General features: G+C 41.0%; 2 protein-coding genes across 6 annotated transcripts in view; one reads left to right on the forward strand and one right to left on the reverse strand.

Moving 5' to 3' along the window:
- The first annotated feature begins 328 nt into the window (after window positions 1-328).
- On the forward strand, window positions 329-9,355 carry LOC102233341 (phospholipid phosphatase 3-like). 2 transcript variants are annotated; one of them, XM_023333546.1, is made up of 7 exons: window positions 614-699; window positions 1,258-1,322; window positions 5,024-5,181; window positions 5,364-5,650; window positions 6,473-6,530; window positions 8,286-8,462; window positions 8,585-9,355. In XM_023333546.1, the coding sequence occupies exons 2-7, from the start codon at window positions 1,313-1,315 to the stop codon at window positions 8,681-8,683; spliced, it is 789 nt and encodes a 262-aa protein (XP_023189314.1). In that variant the 5' UTR covers window positions 614-699; window positions 1,258-1,312; the 3' UTR covers window positions 8,684-9,355. The 2 variants fall into 2 exon arrangements, with proteins under 2 accessions (XP_005805146.1, XP_023189314.1); XM_005805089.2 differs by lacking the exon at window positions 1,258-1,322 and having other exon boundaries at window positions 329-699.
- Window positions 9,356-10,468: 1,113 nt separating this feature from the next.
- Window positions 10,469-20,606, reverse strand: part of LOC102223395 (adhesion G protein-coupled receptor L1) — a 50,438-nt gene continuing 40,300 nt past the window's right edge. For 2 of the 4 annotated variants that reach the window (XM_023333543.1, XM_023333545.1), the window contains 6 exons: window positions 19,266-19,434; window positions 19,032-19,181; window positions 18,862-18,958; window positions 18,659-18,769; window positions 17,577-17,600; window positions 10,469-16,619 (listed from right to left, as the gene is read on the reverse strand). In XM_023333543.1, coding sequence (XP_023189311.1) covers window positions 14,644-16,619; window positions 17,577-17,600; window positions 18,659-18,769; window positions 18,862-18,958; window positions 19,032-19,181; window positions 19,266-19,434 — 2,527 coding nt within the window. In that variant the 3' untranslated portion in view covers window positions 10,469-14,643. The remainder of the gene's footprint in view (window positions 16,620-17,576; window positions 17,601-18,658; window positions 18,770-18,861; window positions 18,959-19,031; window positions 19,182-19,265; window positions 19,435-20,606) is intronic. The other 2 variants (XM_023333544.1, XM_005805049.3) reach the window with 2 other exon arrangements.

Genomic DNA, 20,606 nt, shown 5'->3' on the forward strand with positions numbered 1-20,606 from the left:
TATACTAAACGATCTACTGCATTTTGATGAAAGTTTGCATGTTGGCTTATGAAAACGAGCAGTGAACAGTGATGAAGAAAGCCATCTTTCCTCCAGACACTGACAAATCTCTGATGCATTTGTCTGCGAGCCTTCCGGGGAAGGTGAGGTGAAATTTCTCCGAATCTCGTAGCTTTCCTTAGGGGAAAGAAAAGGGAAAAGATCTTATCCCGGTTTGTTTCGCAAGCAACGCCATATCTTCCAGATGAATCAGCAGCAACAGGTCGGGGCAGGCCTGGCCAGACAGTGATGAATGAAAGTAAAAAAGTAAAAAAATAAAAAAAAAACACACACAAAACGGAAACACTGCGACGTGTGAGCAAGTGAATCTGCTGGGAGCGTTTAAATAACACGCAGCCACGGTCCGGGTTACGCACTCAAGAAGCTCCTGCCTTCAAGTTTGTTTTTGGTTTTTTTTTTTTCTACGCTGAGCTTCAACCCGCAGCCAGGCAGACGTGATGTTGGATACGTTCGGGACGCACAGCACCACGGTGGCCGTGCCGAGTGCGGAGCTCCAGCTCAAAGTGTCGGACAGGAAGGTCAGCCCGACGCCGGCGGTGATGGGGATGGACAGCGGGAAGAAACTCCTGGAGATAACGGGACCTGCTCTGTCCAAAAGGAGATTCCTGGTGGGATTAGACCTGCTCTGCCTCCTTCTCGGTAAATAAGCGATCACTCTAAACATGCATCCAGAAAGGCTCACACAGCTGAGTGCATTTTTAAGCAGCAGCAGCGCTTAAGATCATGGTTCAGAAAGTTTTTGGTACCTTTCTTTAGTGTGTCGTGTTATTTTACGGAAATACAGCGACATCATTTGAATCTCTTAGAAGTTATTTGGTTGTGTGTCATAATCATAATCAACTGTTTGTGTCGCTGTTTGTGACAAAAACAAACGTTTTTTTTTTATTAAAAAATGAATTCAAATTTAAAAAAATGTTTCAATACGTTGAAACATTTTCAAATGACTGAATCCCCTGTGACCTTGTGGTTTCTCTTTTCCAGTTTTAACAGTTGTAATATTCATTTACTATATTCGTTATTATATTATATTTTTTACATCACTTGGGCATAAAAATAAAACCTCACATGCTGCTTGGCTTTACCTGTTACTGTTAGTGTTGAAACGATTCTTTATACTTCCCTCTTTTTTGTAACTTCACTCATGTTATCTTCTGCTCTGCTTAGTTTCTAAATCCTTCCTATTTTTTTTTTTTTTAGATAAGAGAAGACACCCAGCAGCTGAAACTGGGATAATCAGAATATTAGAACTAAAATGACTCCAGGTTTGGTTTGCAAGTTAGTTTAAAATATGTCCAAGTTTTAAAAAGTTCCGGTTTCAAAAACACAAAACAATATATTCCATCACACATAGTTCCTTTGCCCTCGGGGCGCTGTAATGAGAGGAGCAGAGTGTTTTGTTCGGCTGTGTGACGCACAGAGTAAAACAGGATTGTCTCTCCAACTCTTGTTGCTGAAAACTGCTAACTGAAGGAAGGCCAAGCAACACTTTTAGCTGACTGGAAATATTTCCAGTACTAAAAAACCTGGACAGAGCTGATATGGAAACTCTTAGGGCTATGGAGACGATATAACATTCAATATCGATTTAACAAAATAGGTCAGAAATACAAAACTTGTTCCTTTTGTCCTTCAAAATAAGTCTCAAGCAACATATCTCACACTTATTTCAACTGAAGGAGTCACATGCTAACACTAACTAAATATTGCTTTATGAGAGAGACTTTACTTTGACTAAACGGTGTCACAAGATCTTGTTACACACCCATTTATTGATCACTTTTATTAGGGTAACACTGTACAAGCGGAGTGTAAAGCAGCTGACTGATGGCTAGCTACCTGAGCAGCTAGCCTCACTAGTTACTAACCAAGTTCAAGATAACAAGCAGATATTAGCTGAACCAGGTAACATCAGCTTGCTAGACATATACTATTCTGTCACACAAAATGACAAAATGTATAGTAGGGTTGTCCCGATTTGTTATTGACATTGGAAAACGATCCGATATCGATATCAGATTATATCGGCCTGCCTTTCCATTCAGCCGCTCTTTTAACCCTCACCCAGACCTTTGTGAGTCAGTCGGTCACATACCAGTTGTTGTTGACTGTTCACTGTTTGAGTAATATAACTTGATCAACAACATTCCACGCTACAAAATAAGTAAGAACATTTTGTATGATTTGTGCTGATATTGTATCGGATTAATACCAGTATCGGTCAAAGCTGTAATATCGGTATCATATTGGAAGTGAAAAAGTTGTATCGGGACACCCCCAATGCGTATTATTATGCCCAAAAGCATACAGTACATAAAAACAAAAGCAGTCATGTTTTAAGTGAATATTATGATTCTTTGAGAATGTTATTCCAGCTGCAGTCTATTTAAAGGGCATTTAGTTTAAATTGATTGAGAGAATGTCCTCCCTTCATCTACATGTGAACCCTTCCCTCTTCATGTGGCCTATTGAGCGCGCTGTACCAGCTGGTCTGTGCATTGCCTGGGGATTTCTGCTCTTTCCATGACAACATCCCAGTTCTCAGGGCTCGGGGAAAGTCTGGGGAGGATTTGGTTTAAAGAAATATGCTTACCATTCATGGGTACTGCATGTTTGTGTGCATCACCTATTGCTGACCGACAAGCTAGCAATAAACAAGGGCCGATTATTGGTCAAATGGAAAAGCTGTATGGAGAAGTGATTCATTTTAACAACAGTTTGGGTAAGTCGAGAAGAGAGGGAGCACCGTGAGAAGTCCCTGTATCTCTTCTAGCTCTCCACTCCCTGCTTTGTTCGGTGTGCGCAGGCATGCACAACAGACAACGGAGGAAGAGGCAGAGAGGGGTCGGACGACCAGAGACAAGCAGAGACAGTGTGAAGCTGGCTCTGCTGCTCCATTTACTCTTTGTTTTGCTGGGCAGAGTTGAACTGGAGTCATAAACATCCCCTCCACCCCCCTCACCCTCCTCTTCCTCCTCAACAACAGAAACCTTCTCACACACATGCGCAGTGGGAGCTGGGTCTTTGTTGGGGCTCTGCCTTACTGTGCTGCTTTCTTTCCAGTCTCAGTGGATTCAGATTGTATTCATTCGGGGAACAGAAGATCTCTGCTGCTCTTCCTTAGAGTCTTTTACATCCCAGTGGAGCGGTTTGGTGACCTCCACATTCTTGATTGTTGTTTTCCTGTAAAAATAATCCACATTTGACTTTTTCTCCTCTCCCAAATCCCCTATACTACAGAGCATTCGCCATTGGCTTGGACCATATGCGTCAAACTCGAGGCCCGTGGGCCAAATCCGGCCCGCCATAGCTCTTTATGCGACCCTAGATTCTAGACTGAACACTAGGTGTGCTTAAATATTATGTAATCAATCAAATTAATGCAGTTTTTATCTGTTTACTGCCAAATTATATTAATCAGTCCCTCCATTTTCTTGAAAATTATTGTGGAAATTCACGCAAAATTAACAAAACCCCGCACTTTTCTTGCGCTAATAATTGCGAGTTTATTGCAGATTTTTCTTTAAAATTGTCCAAAACTTTCTCACTTGTACAAAACATCTGCCTCGGTCTTAATTGATGTCAGATTGTGTTACGTGAAGTTACATTTACCGTCATAAATAAGCGCAAATATTGCAAATGTTTCGAAATTAGAATCACAAAATACTGAAAACATGTTGAAAAATATAAATGTTATCCTTCCTTTTGACTCTGGACTGTACTGCTGAGCTTCTGTTCTGTGGTGTGTTGTTGTTGTTATTAAACAAAAAATTAATAAACATATCTACAAAAAAAAAGAAGAATTCGTTGATATTTTAATAATTTGTGAACGGGTTTTATCAATACATTCTGTCACAACCGGCCGCTTATAAGAGACTTCGTGATTTTGATTTGGCCCAAAAGAAAACTCTGGCTTAAACTTTTAACATGCTTAGCATTATTTTGTGTCAGGGCTACTCTGATTTATCGGCCAGCCATTGTATCACTCCACCAATGCTGACTCGGTTACTTTCTTACTATATCGACATTTCAGACAAAAAAAAATTGTTATGGCCAAAATCAGAATCGGCAGGTCAAGGCATTTTAAAGATCGGCAATTGGCAATGGGCCAGAAAACTGCAATTGCTGCCTCCAATCCTACTCTGTATTAAAACATAATGAGAAATATCTACCAACAGATCAGTGTAGTATTTTTTTAAAATTGAAATTTTTAGCATAAGTTATCCCAGTCTACAGAAAATTGAATTAGTTAAGCTAACAGTGGTTTCAAGGTTTATCAAAACATTTGCACGAAACACTTTGGATTTTTGAATCTGAAGTGGCTTAAGGACACAGAAATGTCTTTTCAAAATAAGAGTGGCTGTCCAGTGGTTTACTGCAGGCGAGTCACAAACAAAGCCGTTCCTCCAAGACCTTTAAACCGCGCTGGAAAAAAGTAATTGCAGAAGCTTGTCGAAGAGATTCAAAACCTTCGCAGTGTTTTATTTGTGAATTAGCGATTGAATTAGCGGGTACTTCAGCGCTACATTCAATGATGCACTCGGCATTAGCATTCCAGCATATTTATTGCAAGGTTTTGCACAAATGACCGTTGTTGTGAGTTTTCATTAAAAATGCCAGGTGTGGACATTTGATTGAGAATCAACGGGTGTTCCTTTTTGAGAGAGAAATAAACAACAACAAAAGTAATTCAATTAAAAACAGCAACAATGAGTGAATGGAGTGAGAGCTAGGAATGTTTTTATTGGAAGCAGAGTAAAGCTGAAGTGTTCTTGCCTGAGGGTCAATTAAAATTCATGTCCGGTCGTAACACTTGCAGCTTTTCAGCATATCAGAGATGTTCGTCGCTGTGACACATGAACTGTGACATTTGTGTGTTTTTGTTTGTTGTTGTTTTTAAACCAGCAGAGTCTGTACGGTTATCTGTTGGGCTAACCCAGTGTCCGCCTCTTCTCTGTCCGCGCAGCATCGATTCCTTTCCTCGTATGCGAGCTGAAGGTAGTGAAACCCTTCAAGAGGGGCTTCACATGTGGAGACCCCAGCATCACCTACCCTTATCTGTCCAACGAAGTCATTTCAGATAAGCTTCTTATCGCAGGTGGAATCATCATCACAGGCTTTGCAGTGAGTTTTCAAGATTCCCCACACACCCACACACCCCCCACACCCACACACCTCCACCCCCCCACCCCCCCCACACACACACACCTCCCCCCCCACACACACACCCCTCCTCCCATCACAGCAGCTCATTTTTCAAAATAAACCGTTTCTCTCTTCCTTTCTGAACTTTCTCCATCCTTCAGATTGCGCTCGGGGAGTGCCACCGGGCGCGCTTCCGCAGCGTCAGCTCCAAATCATTCGTGAGGAACCTGTACGTCTCCTGCCTGTACAAGGAGCTGGGCTCCTTCCTGTTCGGCTGCTGCGTCTGCCAGTCGCTCACCAACATGGCCAAGCTCAGCATCGGGCGGCTGCGGCCTCACTTCCTGCACGTGTGCGGCGTCACGTACGCGTCGCTCAACTGCACGCCGGGAACCTACGTGCCAAAAGTGAACTGTGCCAACCCTGACCACCGCTTAGTGGAAGAGGCCAGGTGAGGATCTGATTGATGGTGTGTGTGTCAGAAACTATACAGATATACAGGTGTGGGTTAATAAATTAAACTGTCATTAAAAAGTTAATTTATTTAATCAATTCATTAAGTACAGTCTGTAAATTTTTATTCTTTTCAGTAATTCGCCTCACTAAATAAAACAAATAGAGACAGACAGACAGACAGTTTATAAGTCAATTGTTTTTATGTTGGTTATGATGATTTTCACTTACCCAAAACTGAAAATACAACATTAAAGACAAGAATATTACATCAGACCAATAAAAAATGAATAAAGAAATGTGGGTTTTAATGTAAAGAGTGGTTAATGCCTGCTAATATGTTGTTATCTTCAAAATTTACTTTAAATCTGACTGGCGAGCCTCATTGGAACTCGTATTATAATTTACTGAATATGACTGTAGATTCGTTCATCGAATGAAAGCCCAACATTTTAGTTTCACAAAAATGTGAAAATCTCACATAAAGACCAACGTTTGTTTTTTACAGCCTTCAGAGGGTGAACCACAAATCAGTGGAAAGTTGAGTGGATGGAAAAACTGTGATCAAAAAAAAAAAAAAAAGATGTGCAAGTAAAAGGATGTTCATTAATGCAGTAATTCTTGCCCATGTATTTCTCTAGGCGACAATATATCTATATAACTGTCCATTCTTGTATTGAAATACTGAAACAAATTCCCTTTTGCATGATATTCTAATTTATTGAGGTTCACCTGTAAAAGCGGATGGCGTATTTATGAATTTTCTGTGTGATGCCCATCAGTTACCTATAAATCTAAATGCTTTTTTCTGTTTTTGTAGGAAGTCCTTCTTCTCTGGCCACGCTTCTTTTGCCTTGTACTCCATGCTGTATTTAGCGGTGAGTTTCTACGTTTTCTATGAATATCTTTTCTTTTTTTTTCATAAAAATGGAAATACGTCAGCTAAAGAAATGATCATTTAAAGTTTGTCTATGTCTTACTGAAAGTGTAACCTTGTAAACACACATAGAAACCATTTATCAAAATGTACCACATTAGTTAGTGTGTGTTTAATTCTTTGATAGTCGAGCACCAATGAGTTCACAATGAACTTAAATGTTATGTTATTGTGCAGGTTCACCAATCAGACATCAGGGTCTTTTTTTAAAGACGTTTTAAATAATTTTCTTCAGAAGTAAATATAGCCAAATGAATTGATCAGTAGAGATTTAAAACTATGATAAATTCAAGTTTTATTTGACGATTTTCACATTAAATGAATTAGAAATACTGTTAATAAATAAATAATAACTACTGTTGTTAAATTACTTAACAGCCCCTTAAACAATTTTAGATAGACTTCTGTATTTGCTTTGTATCAAATGTCGAATTTCACTTATATTATCAAGAATTTATTTCATGTTTTTTCTTTTTCTACTCCTCCGTTCTTTCGCACCACGAAGCACTCTCGTTGACTAGCCAAACTCGGAATATTTATATTTCTCCTGTTACAGTCGTCGTGTTCATATATTGGAAAAGAAAAGAAAACATTTCTGCGGCATTTATTTGTCGTCAGTGCAGTTAGCGACATAAAGTGAAATAATGAGCGAGGACGGAGAGCGAAGGATACGAGGCAGACAAAGGCCGCTTTGTTTCACTGTGGGAGGAGCGTCACTGTGGCCCCCACAGCTCTGCTGCATTGTGTGTGAAATGTGTGTGGATGTGGATGTGGGAGCTTGTGTGTGAACCCCGGTGCCCTCATCACAAGTTGGATTAGAACGAGTTCAATTCGCTGATTTTAATACTCCAAATCAAGCTTACAGTAATTATTTAAAAAAAAAAAAAAATCAATAAGACTAAACTAAACAACCCCCTCAAAACCTTAGACCTTGAACTCAGATTAAGGTTAAAACTTGTAGTTGTAATAATTAGTGAAGCAATCAGACTCCGTTTGGAGAGTCGATACTGTCTCAAACATATTTAGACCAAAAATTTGAAACATCTTTACAAACTCACATAATAAGAGCAATTTTGTCATAATGTTACAATAAAACACTTTAAGCGTTATTTATAGAGCACAATTCAGCAACAAGGTAGTTCAAAGTGCTTTACGTCATAAAAACATCATACGGTTAGCAGTTACGAAAGAAGCAACAAACATATCTTGTTAAATGCCATCATCAAAATCATCCAGGAAATACACATCAAATATATTGATCAATGTTCCAGTTATGAGTAAAGGCAGCTCTAAACAGGAGGGCTTTTAGCATTGATGAATTCAGTGTTTCGACATCTTTACGGTTTTCTGGAAGTTTGTTCTAAGATTTCTAATGCATATGACAAAAGAAACAACAACAAATTGTTCTCGAGCAGCTGAACGTTATGGGTTTGCAAATAAGTCTTACAAAAAGGAAGTGGGGGTTTCAATTAAAGGCCGACCTTTAATATCAATGAAGAAGAAAGAAAGCTAACAGGTGTGAAAGTCCAAAACAAAAGATTTCCTGACTTTCATCCTGGGAAAAGAGCTCTGTCGATCTTTGGTGCTGTCCATTTTTATTACAGTCAGCTTTAAACCACTTTTTAGTTCTTTCCTGATTTACTCATGAATTGCTGAATGATCTCCAGAGCATTAAACATGTTGTTGTTGTTTGTAGTTCTACCTGCAGGCGAGGCTGACGTGGCGCGGCGCTCGGCTGCTGAGGCCGCTGCTGCAGTTCTTCCTGGTTCTCCTGGCTGTCTACACGGGTCTGACCCGCATCTCGGACTACAGGCACCACCCGTCGGACGTGCTGACAGGATACGTGCAGGGGGCTCTCACTGCGTACTGGGTGGTCAGTATTCCTCACCGTCCCTGTTTGGTTCATCGGAGCGCGTCCACATGTCAGAGTCCGCTCGTGTCTCAAGTCGTGTTTGTGTTTGTCTGTTTCCCTTCCCCGCCTCCCCGCACCGCCAGGCTTTCTACATCTCGCCGATGTTCAAAGGCTGTACGTCGGACCCGTCCTCGGCCGAGAAGCCGGACGGCCCCCCGTCTCCTCAGCAGACTGTCTGCTGAAAACCCCACAAGCCAGAGGAGCGCCTGGCAATTTCCTCTGAAATCAAAAGACATACCTCAGCGTTTTGACAGGGGGAGCAGACAAAGACTTTCGGAGACAATTTCTGCAGCTCATAAAAGAGAGAGAGAGAGAGAGAGAGAAAAGACATTGAAGTGATTGAGAGGAAGCAACAGAAGGAGACTGAAAACTGCATCTGTTATGTAAACAGACTGAGCCCGCGACCTTTTGCCCTTGTGACTGGTAACCTGTGAGGTGAGACTGAAAACAGGAGCCACCATAACTACGCACCACTTGTACATGTATAAATATTTTTAAGGCACAAAGGATAACGTCAAGGCACATTTCATTTCAGTGTTAGTGTCATTACCACGTTGCAATGAATAGAACGTAATATATTTTTTTATAAACACAGATTGTATTATTTAACAGTTTTTACATAATTTCATACGCTGCTGAATGTAAGTACTCATTTTTTCTTCATGCGTTTGGCCAGATGTAGGATTTGTTGTGTCATAAGAAAACGACTAATAGACTTCCTAACAGAATATAACATACAGGAAAAATACTGAAATCATCAGCAGAGGTCATTTGTGATGTACACGTGTCAGTGTTGCTAGAAGTAAAATGTTTTATAAATATTTTGTGTTTTGATTGTGATTATTTTCCTCTTACTGCAAAAAAAAAGTATTTTTGGTCTATGTTTTAGTGTAAATATCTAAATAACCTTTAAATAGGACAAAACTAGCTTACAAGTAATTTTCTACAAGATATAGGAGCTTATTTTAAATAAATAATTCCTCAATATTGATGAAAAGGTATTATTTCCACTGGCAGATAATGTCACTATTGTCATAGTAAAAATATTCTTGTTATAAGTGAAATAATATGCACTGGAAATAATGCTTCTTAGTGTGAAATTAAACTCTACCAAAACGTATTGTACTCCAAATATCTGAAGCTCATTCTACTAGAAAATTCACAAAAAAAGTGTTTGCATTTTTCAGTTTTAGAAAACGTGATAAGCAAGAATATGATTTTGTACAATGAATGCAAAATTACAGGCTGATAATAAACATTAATGTTTATACTTAGGCCTGAATATTCACAGGAAGGTCTGCTTTGCTATCTAAACATTTAGAGTTTCTGATATGTTTTGTAAAAACATAAGGTTTGTAAGTTTTTACAAACCTTTTTTTTGTGTTTTTAAAATATAAAAAACATATGTACTTCATCAATTTATAAAAGTTTGATGAAGTATATTTATTTTTAGATCTAAAAATGTTTGCACTTGGTTGATTGTGTGTTATTCTATTGGTAATCGTTTCAGTGTTTGTTTGTTTTTTCTTTATTTTCATAATTTGTTTTCACCAAATTTTCATCTGCACCGGATCATCTTTCTGTTTCCTCTTCATTCTTTTCTCTTTTAGTTTTACATTTTAATTGTTTTTTTTTTGGTTGTTTTTTTTTACATCTTTTCTTGTCTGATGATCTACGTAAAAGTCAAAAATGAAAATACAATGAAACAATTTTTATTTATTTAGAAAACTGAAGACTTAAAAATGAAAATGGTTGGTAAAAGTTTATATATATACAGTATATACTATACTGTATATACTATATATATATATATATATATATATATATATATATATATATATATATATATATAGAGAGAGAGAGAGAGAGAGAGAGATTACATTAAACTAAAAATGAGTCTATTAACCATACCCTCCTCAATAATACAACACTTTGCAAAAGATTAATGTGAAACCACACCATAGAAGTAAATTAATAGTAAAAAAATCTTTATTTGATCAAGAGAAGTAATACAATCTTTATTCCTGTCATTAAAATCATACACAGTCATTTTTAAATTAAGTTTTGTAGTTAATCTTTCTTCTCAGCAGAACTATCTGAACTCATCGTTTCATCAAGTTCTTCTCTGCTGCCTAAAATGAATCCCATCAACTCCATCACTGGAGTTTCAGGAACAAGGTGTCTCTGATTTCATCGCCTCTTACTTCAGAATATGGCTACATTGTCACATGTACCAATTCGTTATACTTATATTGCCCGTGAAAATGTCATTTTTCCATATTTTCAAATTTTCTCAGAAATGTAATGATCATGTACAACGATCGAACTTGTAAAGTTATCCTTTTGATAAAAGTTCCAGTTAAAGTGATTTGTCACTGAATGCGTTCTGCACTGCTGCTCTATAATCATTTCAAACTGATAATTTTATCTTCATTAAAAAGATCCACACCAGTCATTCGTTGGATGTTTTCAGCAACAATTTTCTTTTTTTTTATCTCTTGGTTTCTGTACAGTTTGTTGCAAAAGTCATTAAGTTATCCCTCAGTTCTTAAGTAAAAAATGGCTTTAATCAATATTTCTTTCTATTTCTTCAGGTCTTTTAAAGATTTTCTTTTTCACAGAGGAACAGCCCCAATATCTGCCAACATCTAAAAGGATATTTGTTTGACCTCTTTGCACCCAAAAAGCTTTCAAAATTCATGGGCGAAACTGGTTTTGTGTCTACTTCAGAAGTAGCAAAGAACCAGTGATGAAACGTTTTCACTTTGCTACCAGAGGGACAGGAACTCAGATGTTCCCATTCCTTTATTTTCTAAAAAAAAAAACAAAAAAAAAAACAGGTTAAACAGTTTAACACAAACAAAACTGAGATCTTGGCAACAAGTAATCAATCAACTAGAAGACAATGCATCTCCTTTTTTCTGAACATAGAAACTTTTTATCTGCATTTTCCTAATTTTTCAAAGAAAACATTTTATTACGTGCTGCTGTGGTCAGGTACTAGCACCGCACAGGAAATGAGTGGATTCCAAAGAAAATATTTAAAAGACTTGTAGAAAGCCTGAAGAAGTGACTTTTCTTTAGAGTCTTAGAGTGGAAATACAGGATGACCTAAGACTTTTGCACTGTTTTGCAGCCGTTTCATGTTTTGTACAGAGATGTTGCAATATGTCAGAGTCGTTGTCCTAAATGCCACACAGCAGAGACCGTCAGCCATGAGACCCCTTCACCATTTCATACTTTCCTGGTTTTATGTTTCGGTTGATCGGATATTTTGGGTCCGTAAAAGAGCAGTGTGCCATTGAACGCTTCGTACCGACCATCGGTTTGTATCTGCCTTGGTGACCTTTGCCCTCAGTTTGGTCATTAAGATCTTACAGTCATAATTATTTTTGATTTGATAAGGAGTCATAATGTCTTACTTCATGGGTCAACTGGTCCGAATGAGAACCAGACACACAATGAATGAAATTAGGGTATAATATAAAGAATTTAAAAAAAAATTATATACAATAAATTAAATAGGTAAGACTTGTCCAATTTAATCATTATTCATCTCTTATTGATCAAAAATACTTATTCAAACTGAAATTTTAAATTGAGGTTTTGTTAAAAAATGCTCTAAAGGGTTAATGTCTTACCTGTGTCAGATTACAATCATTTAGTATAAATCCAGATTATCTGATCACAAAGATTAAGCTAACAGCTCGTCAGAGAAAGGCCAAGACCAAAGACGTCTGTCGTCTCAGAACACATTAAGAACATGAGAGAGATACTGTATATGCAAACACCGCTTTATAATCATTTAGGCCATTTGCATTCAGTAGATATATTCAGAGAAATGGCTGATTGTTACACAGGAAACTGTGCAACAATCAGCGTAGAAGAAGCAGCACACCACTGTGTGAAATATTTCTGAGTGAAATATCTCGTTTCTTGCCTGATAAAGAGGAGTGATAAGCAAAAATACAGTTTATTCATCATTGCCATGTTGTTCTATCAGATAGTAACTCTGACCAGAAGTGCTTTCACATCTGATAACCTGGTAGACTGGGCTGGACTGGGGACTAAAATTGCAACATTTGTTACATTTTCAGCTTGTGCAGGTGGCTTTAACACTACAGCGTCTCAAACAAACCAAAAACTTTTGAAAATCTTGTTCACCTCCTCACCTGTGGTGGCGCTGCGCCAAGAACTACTGAAGGAAACGACACGAAAGTCTCTGAACAAGACGACAAGCACAGCTTCCTTTTTCTCAAAATGTACACAAAAGTGAAGTTTTAGTGAAGAGTATTTCTCTTTTGTCTTTGGTAGGAGACCACAAGCCTTTTCTTTCGCTAGCGCTAAACTAATGCATTTGTTTATGTTGTGTTTACCCAGAATGCACAGTCCGCTTCCCGCCTTTGAAGCGGTCTCCGGTCCGTTTACGTCCACATGTGCATTCAAACTGCACCAGAGTTCACATTTATCAAAACCTAAGTTGTAGGTGTATCAGAGTTCGATTCCACATTCACGCCTCTCCAAACAAACCGGGCTTTCTAGGCAAACAAACTAGAGTTTGATGAAAACGGACTAAAAAGGACAGGTGTGAATGCACTCCTAAAATCTGCTTCACATAGAAATGCCAAATTGCCACCCCCTACCTCCATTTGCCAGGTCTATACTCTTTTAACTTCTTTGTAAATAAACTCTCAATGCAAACACAACAACAGTTTATACATAAACGTCTGTACCGTTTCTGAAACGGGCTGGAGTCCATTTTGGCCTTGGATCCTTTTGGACATGGTGGCGGCATTAGGCCCTGGGTCCAATTGGATTTAAGCTAAATTACTGACTGCAGGTAAGATATGAGCCTCATAACAGAACCCCACTCCAGTCATTATGAACTATCCCTTTAACTACCAAGAGACAAAGTGATATAAAACGGGTAAACAGATGGATAATACATGTTCGGTTTACAGGTAGAAACTGGCAACATGCACAGATGAAATCAAGGCATGAATTGGCAAAAGGGGGCAAATCGACCCAGATTCCACAGTAGATGTATAAAGTAGCATTTATTTATCCACTCTAAAATGTACATAACTATATTTTCTAATTCGTCATGTGCTATCCAGGGTTTCTGAAAAGAACATCGGCATGATTTTTTAAAATTATCCTCCATTAATTATTAACAAAAATTTCGATCATTTCTCTGAATGCCTCCATCTCTCTTTGTGCACACAAACAGAAAAACAGGAACATTTATTTCACATGTTTACTTGAACTTCAATAGCAATACAAGACAATCAGAACACTTGAGGTCGATATGTACAAGGATCTCAGGAGGGGTTTGCAGAAAATCTCTCAGGTTTTACACAATCTCCAGCTCTGCGGTCAGCGAGTTCCTCCACGGGGCAGTTCGCGGCAGCTCTGGGGGGAACAAAAGTTTTTTGGTCTTGATGTGAAATGGGTCGAGTCAAAATCAGGAGGAGGAGAGAGACGGACAGCTCCTCCAGTCGGTATTGATAAAATGCTTCAATGTGATACATTAAATATACAATAATGTATTATATACACATACTTTCTCTGTCATACGCACATATACCCATCCTTACAGACACACATGCTCATCAAGCTATGCACACTCACTCAGCGCGTCCTCCTACAGTATGTAGCCTTGCAAAGCCACTATAAAGTCATGCACGAGTTCTTTGAAAGGATTTCTTTTTTTGTTTTGTTTTGGCAACACACAAGTGCTTCTTTGACACACTGTTTGCTACAGGGAGGGGCGACACCCAGCCGATGAAGCAAAACCTAGGCGACGAGGACGGATTAAGGAAAGCACCAATGATATGGGAAGACACAAGGGCGTTTCGGGAAAGACAGAAGAGGGGAGCAGCAGGAGGAGAAGCAGCTATAAATGGATCACAGTCGTACAAAAGTAACAAAACACGGGGAAGGGGGAGAATCTCGTGGTGATTGGGGCGTAGAAGCAGGGAGGAGCCATCATGTAAAATGCCAGAATTGTTAAAGAAGTCCAACATTGTTATTTTTCTAAAGCATAATCTTAGATTCCATCTTTTTGGTCTTCACTTTGTTGAAATTGTCAACATCCTCCTCCTCCTCCCTGGTATCTATACCCCAATCACCACCGCCCTAGTCACAGGCTCGTCACCCGCTGCATCTGTCCGTCGTCTCCCTCAGAAGTGGGCTCTGCCGCGTACCCTGTCTCTCCGTTTGAAGCCAGTGGCGGGGGCTGGTAGAAGGTCTGCAAGTGATTGGGCCGTGGGCCTAACGGCGGGCGCCCCAGGCTGTAGGGCAGCTCCAGAGTGGGCCGCTGGGGCTGATGCCCACTGGTAGGGCTGACTTCTTCTGGGCCTTCGGGGCTGCTGTCTGGGTACATGTGAGTCGGTGGAGAGGTGCGGGTGTAAAAGCGGGGAGGGGAGCCGCTGCGGCTGTACACCTGCGGAGAGTGGCGGGAGTAGAGTTTACCCGGCGGCGAGTTGTCTTCTCGTGGCACGAAGATGTTTGTCGGCGGAGAGTTTCGGGAGAAGATGTTCAGTGGCGGAGAGCGGCGGTCTCCAGGGTATAGAGGGGACGGGTTCGAATCCCGTGTGTAGATGGGCGAGGAGTCTGGGTCCAAGTCGAGATCGGGCGTTAAAGGTAGGGTGAAGCTGTCTGAATCCTGTCGCTCGCCATGATACCGCAGAGACCCTCTGTCTTTCCCTCTGATCCTCCCGTCTAGGCCTCCATCTTTGTTTTCGAATGAGAAAGACTCCTCCCTGTCCAAATCTATCCCGCCTCTCCAAACATCCAGAGCTCTGTCCTTCTGTTTCTCGCTCTCTCGTTCGATCCCTGCCCTCCACCCATCTCTGTCCTTCAGGAAAAAGGATTCGTCCGACTCTCTTTCTACCTCACTTCTCCAACCATCCATACCAAAGTCTTTCTTCTGAGTGATAAAAGTCTCCCCCTGCTCTGTCTCCCCTGCTCGCCACAGCTCGAGTCGTCCGTCTCTCTTCTCGAGGATTTTAGATTCCTCCCTGCCTCTCTCGATGCCAGCCCTCCACTCATCCATCGTGCCATCTCGCTTATGAGAGGTAAAAGACTCGTCTCTTCCCCTCTCGGTTCCTCCTCTCCAGTCGTCAGACATTCCGTCTCTGTTCAGCAGAAATGTCTCCTCCTTTTCCCTGTCCTGGCCACCTCTCCATGCCTCTACAACCGCTTCTCTCTGCTTCATAAGCAGTGGCTCTTCCAGAGCCTTGTACAGCGACTCTGACTCCTGTGGTGGTGGGGGAGGAGGTGGAGGGAGAGGTCTGTCTCGATAGCGATCCCTGTCTCGGTCTGCCCCTCCAGTAGACTCCGCCGTGCTGCGGTGGCGGGACAAGGTACCCGGGGTGCGGCTTAGGGTAGAATAAGGCCGAGCTTGGACATCTGGTGGTCGAGCCGGCTGCCTTTCCTGGTGTCCACGCCTGCCCAGAGTACCTTGCAGCTGTGAGCGGTCTCCGTCTTTGAGTAACTCCTGGGTGTCGGAATCTCCAGAAATGCGTCCGTGTGACCAGTCGTCTTGTAAGCGAGGCGTGGTGCCATGCTCTTGACCCCGTGTGGCGGCATTTGCCTCGGCGTCCTGTGTGGGCGGCCTTGCATGCGCCCAGCCCTCTTGCGCGTTCTGCCGAGAGCTCGGCTGCACCGTGGCAGACCAGCCCTCTTGCGAGGGCTGCGGGTGGCGGGTTAACGTAGCGGTGTGAGTAAGAGCTGGCCTCTCGTGGTGATGCGGCCTCGCCAGGCTCCCATAGCGCTCGGGCGGAACGGGCATGGGAACGGAGGGGCGCAGGTTGCTCTGCACCAGCTCCGAGATGATCATCTTCTCCAGAGCCACCGCGTCGGACAGATTACGACGCATTCCGGCTCCGCTGTTGAGATCTGTCGAGCTGTGCGGCGTGAGGAGCCCCGGCGAGACGTCATCACCTCCAAGCCCAACACCCCCCTCCCTGAGGAGGTCGGCGCTGCCCACTACTCCCGCTCGGGACCCGGGCGTTGTACCCAGACCATGAAGGGTGAAGGTGTTTGGGGTGTAGCCTCCATTGAGACAAACACTGTCCAAGGCGCAGGATTCCTGGCTCTGTGACACTCCGCCCTCTGTGAGGAGAAATAAAGATATTAAAGTAAAAAAAAAAAAAAAAAAACAGAGAAGACTGAAACAAAGACGGAAAGGCACATAATGAATGAACGAATGAATGAATGGATACAGATTGGCGTTCATATGTCGCTGAAGGTGGAGCGTTACTAGGAGGACTTGGGAGATAAACAAGCTGTTCCTTAATGAAATGTCTGCTCATGTTGAAACATGGAGAGGTGTAAGTTATGCCTTTACAGCACCTTGCAAAAGTATTTCCACCTCTTCAACATTATCCCACATTGTCACATTACAACCTTCAATGGATTTTGTTGGGATTCTAAATGAATAACCATCACAATTTTTTTAAATGTGTTTTCATCTGTCCTGAATTAATACTTTGCGAAGGCCCATGTTGCTGCTTTTTGGGCTATGACTCTACCATCTACGCACGTGAGACTGTAATGTCTCCCTTTTCTTGCTAAGTAGCTCAAGCTGAGTTGGACTTTTAAATCTTGTCATAGATTTTCAGTCAGATTCAGGTCTGGACCTTGATTGGAACAATGATACACATCAATATGTTTCGTTTTAAGCTATTCCATTGAAGACTATCGCTGTATGTTGAGCGTCTTTTTCAGCTTCCCAAAACTTTACTTCCAGTATTACCTTGTATTTCGCTCCAACTTCCTATCAACCCTGACCAGCTCTCCTGACCCATTGTTTCTTTTAAGGGCAAATAGGTCAATTTTGGACAAACTTCTTCTACATGTTTGCTGTTTAGTTGGGCGGCCATATCTTCCATTTTCGCAGGACAGACTGAGCGTGACAAAATGTTGAGACGAAAAAGAAGCACGAATAATTTTGCAAGAAGACTACATGGTTTGTGCAACTTTACTTTCTGCAGCTGTTGTGCTGAATGAATTGAAAAAAGACATGGTGCTCAATGACTTAAAGGAGCACAAAAGGAAAAGAGGTCATACTCTGTTTGTTTCTGAAGGTTCCTACTGGTCCACGTAAAGACACACAGAGACAGAGAAGGAAAGCATGAAAAACATTTATAAACAACAAAAAACATTAAAAGAAAAAAAAAAGAAATTGGCAAAAAAAGAGTCATCTTTCTCAGACTGAAATAAACTAAAAGCTTTATAAGTTTCAGGGACAGAATAAGACAGTAAACATGATGAACAAAAACAAGCACACAAATATTTATCAATGTACATTATTAAAAATTATGTTGCATTACACATAAAATGATCTATAGCCACTCTTTCAGGCTTACTTGGAGTTTATGAGCTTTTAACCTCTAACTTTCAATTGAATATTGTTGTCTAATCTTGGTATTTGTTGACGTAAAGTTATATTTTATATACTTTGATTACAGCTGCATTGGCTCAGCACAGGTGATAAACAGGTCTGTCTGTTGCCTTTTGTCCTCTTTTTCGGCCATTTTGTTGGGCGCGGTGGCCCGATGGGACCGGTAGTAGCGTGAACTCACCAATGAATGTCAACATTGGGGTTGTGGTTGACACACCAGTGCACCAGCTTTGCTTTTTAGGATTTGTAATATCAGCTGTGTGTCCAACATCCAGGCAGCTCTAATGGAAATTTGCAAGTATCTCCCAGGCCAATTATAATTACAGCCTGATTTTTACACATGCAATCTAAAACAATGTGACCAAAAAAAAGTGCAAATAGTTTTTCACAGCATTATTATTTAGATTTAGCAGCTGACGTATCCCTAATTTCACAAAATGATACTGAAACATGTTCTTTAAATTACAATGTTGAATTTTTACACTCCTACATAATATCAGTTTATTTTAATATTTTGAAAATACTGAAAAGTGTCTTTTTTTCTGGAATCTTCCCCAATAGAGACACAATTAACTTTTGTCCCATGAAATATTCACATCTGAAGTTGAGTAATAACTTAAAGTGACTCTGAACATACGCTCAACAATAAAAATATCCTCTAAAAAACACTGAGATCCATAGCACCCACTTGTTTTCTTAGATATACCAGTAAAAATGGAAAGATCACATGTGATTTAATGGGACGTACCAGTGGAAGTGAAGGGCTGATTGTATCCCTGCGCCAGCATCGTGTCATAGGGAGAAGCTCCAGCATGAGTTTGCAGCATTTGGTTTGTCAGAAAATGGTTTCCCAAAGCAGCTGAAGGAGAGAGAGGAAAACACGTCAAAATGTTTCGCTTTTTTTTTATTTTCACAGCAGGCTGAAAGCAGAGCTAATTCCCCAAACCTCACCTCTGTTAAGAGTCGGAGTATTGTTAACATCTGCGGCGATGAAGGAGGACTCGGTCTGCCTGCGAACCGTGTCGTTCCACATCCTCCTGATGCGGCTCTGGAGTGGGAAATGAGCTCGCGGTTAAACAGTGGCTGGGGGTCAAACAGAGCCGCCGGCAGGTAAAACGCACCTGTCTGTTCGCCGTAGCTCTCCGGCTCTGGCTGCTGGTGTAGCGGCTGTTGGAGCGAAGCGCCGCGCCTTTCACCGAGTCCGGAGAGCTGGAGGAGGACGTGGCGCAGCACTGGGAGAGACGCAGGCATCGGCCGTAATCCTTCTGACCCTAAACCGCCGTTTACGCAAGACGGAGAGTTTAGTCGCAGAGAAACGGACGTGTGCCATTGCATAACGACTCCTGGATGCTGACCTTTCTGGCGAGCGTGCAGTGGAGGATGGTGATGAGGAGCGCCTGGGCTGTGTTGAGGGAGGTGAAGAGGTAAGCCAGCAGGAGAGACGGACCCGACAGGAACATCAAGCCCGAGGACCAGGTGACGCTCAGCAGGAATAGGAGAGTCAGGGAGCCCACGGCCCAGGCCCTGCAGGCCAAGCAGCCAGGTCACACAAGATACAGGGAGGTTATTTTATTTCACTTTATTTATTATTTTTTACAAATTAAACACAGTGGTGATGGAGATAGAGAGAGCCTGCAAAAAACTTAAATGTGGAGCAGAACAACAACAGGAGTAGATTATTATTCACGTCTAAATCTGAATATAATCTGTGGGCAGAATTGAAAATGTACACAGACCCCACCGATTGTATGCGGCTGAGTTTGAGCCAATTTTGCAAATATGAAATAGCAAAAACATCTCAAATCTGGCAAAGGCCTTTGCTTAAAGGCTTGCAGTGGTTCTAGAACGTGTTAATTCAGGGCGGGTGAAAGCAAATATATGACACTTTATGTGTGCAAAAACAAAATGCCGAAAACTATCTCATATTTTATACTTTATATCTGTGCACTGCTTTTGTTGGTCTGCCACACAGAGGCTCCAGAAAATACGTTACGTTTTGTGGCTGTAAGGTGATAAAACAAAGAATGGATTTTGCAACTCCTAAAAAAAAGCTTCCATAAACTGCAGCATGCCGTTTTAAATTTATTTTTCATTTAGTCCTTTAAAGCAATCAATTTTTTAAAGATAATCCCTGAATTTCAGATCTGCTCTGCGTTTTGAACATCATCAGTGGACGCCATCTTAGACACCCCACAGAAACGTTTCACCTTCCTGTTTTGTGTTATGACAAAACACACTGAGGAGGAGATGGCGACCTGATTACCTCTTGCTTGACATTCCCCAGCTGCGTTCCTGTCCACATTAACTGTTTGTTTTAGTTTTGTTTGTTCTTTTATTTTGTCACAGGGACAGAGATAAGTTTTTTTGTCTATCAGCACAAGTCGACATAAACCTCACACCGGGGTTTTGAAACATTTTAATGTCACTTGAATTCTGTTTTCCCGCAGAACCTGAACAAATACGTTACAAACACTATCTTATGTATGACTCAATACCTTTTGGAATAAATCTACCTCTGAAATATTCACAGTAACAAGATTTCCTGTTGCTGTACCGAAAACTTTTCCACACTTTCTTTTTTTTATTTCCTCTGTGGATGTTCGGCTCTGCGTGTAACTCACAACGAATCTAAACCTTAAACAAAAATGTTCCTGAGTTTTTCTCCGAACAGTTGTATAAAAGCAAAGCGGGAACCC

Source organism: Xiphophorus maculatus, chromosome 5 (genome assembly GCF_002775205.1).
Source record: "Xiphophorus maculatus strain JP 163 A chromosome 5, X_maculatus-5.0-male, whole genome shotgun sequence".
NCBI lineage: Eukaryota > Metazoa > Chordata > Actinopteri > Cyprinodontiformes > Poeciliidae > Xiphophorus > Xiphophorus maculatus.

What these genes read in the sequence shown, in the direction of transcription:
- LOC102233341 (XM_005805089.2), top strand. Translation starts at nt 498, where the DNA reads ATGTTGGATACGTTCGGGACGCACAGCACCACGGTGGCCGTGCCGAGT. An exon ending in TCATCATCACAGGCTTTGCA is followed by an intron (nt 5,182 to 5,363) that starts GTGAGTTTTCAA and finishes TCCATCCTTCAG; the next exon opens with ATTGCGCTCGGGGAGTGCCA. An exon ending in ACTCCATGCTGTATTTAGCG is followed by an intron (nt 6,531 to 8,285) that starts GTGAGTTTCTAC and finishes TGTTGTTTGTAG; the next exon opens with TTCTACCTGCAGGCGAGGCT.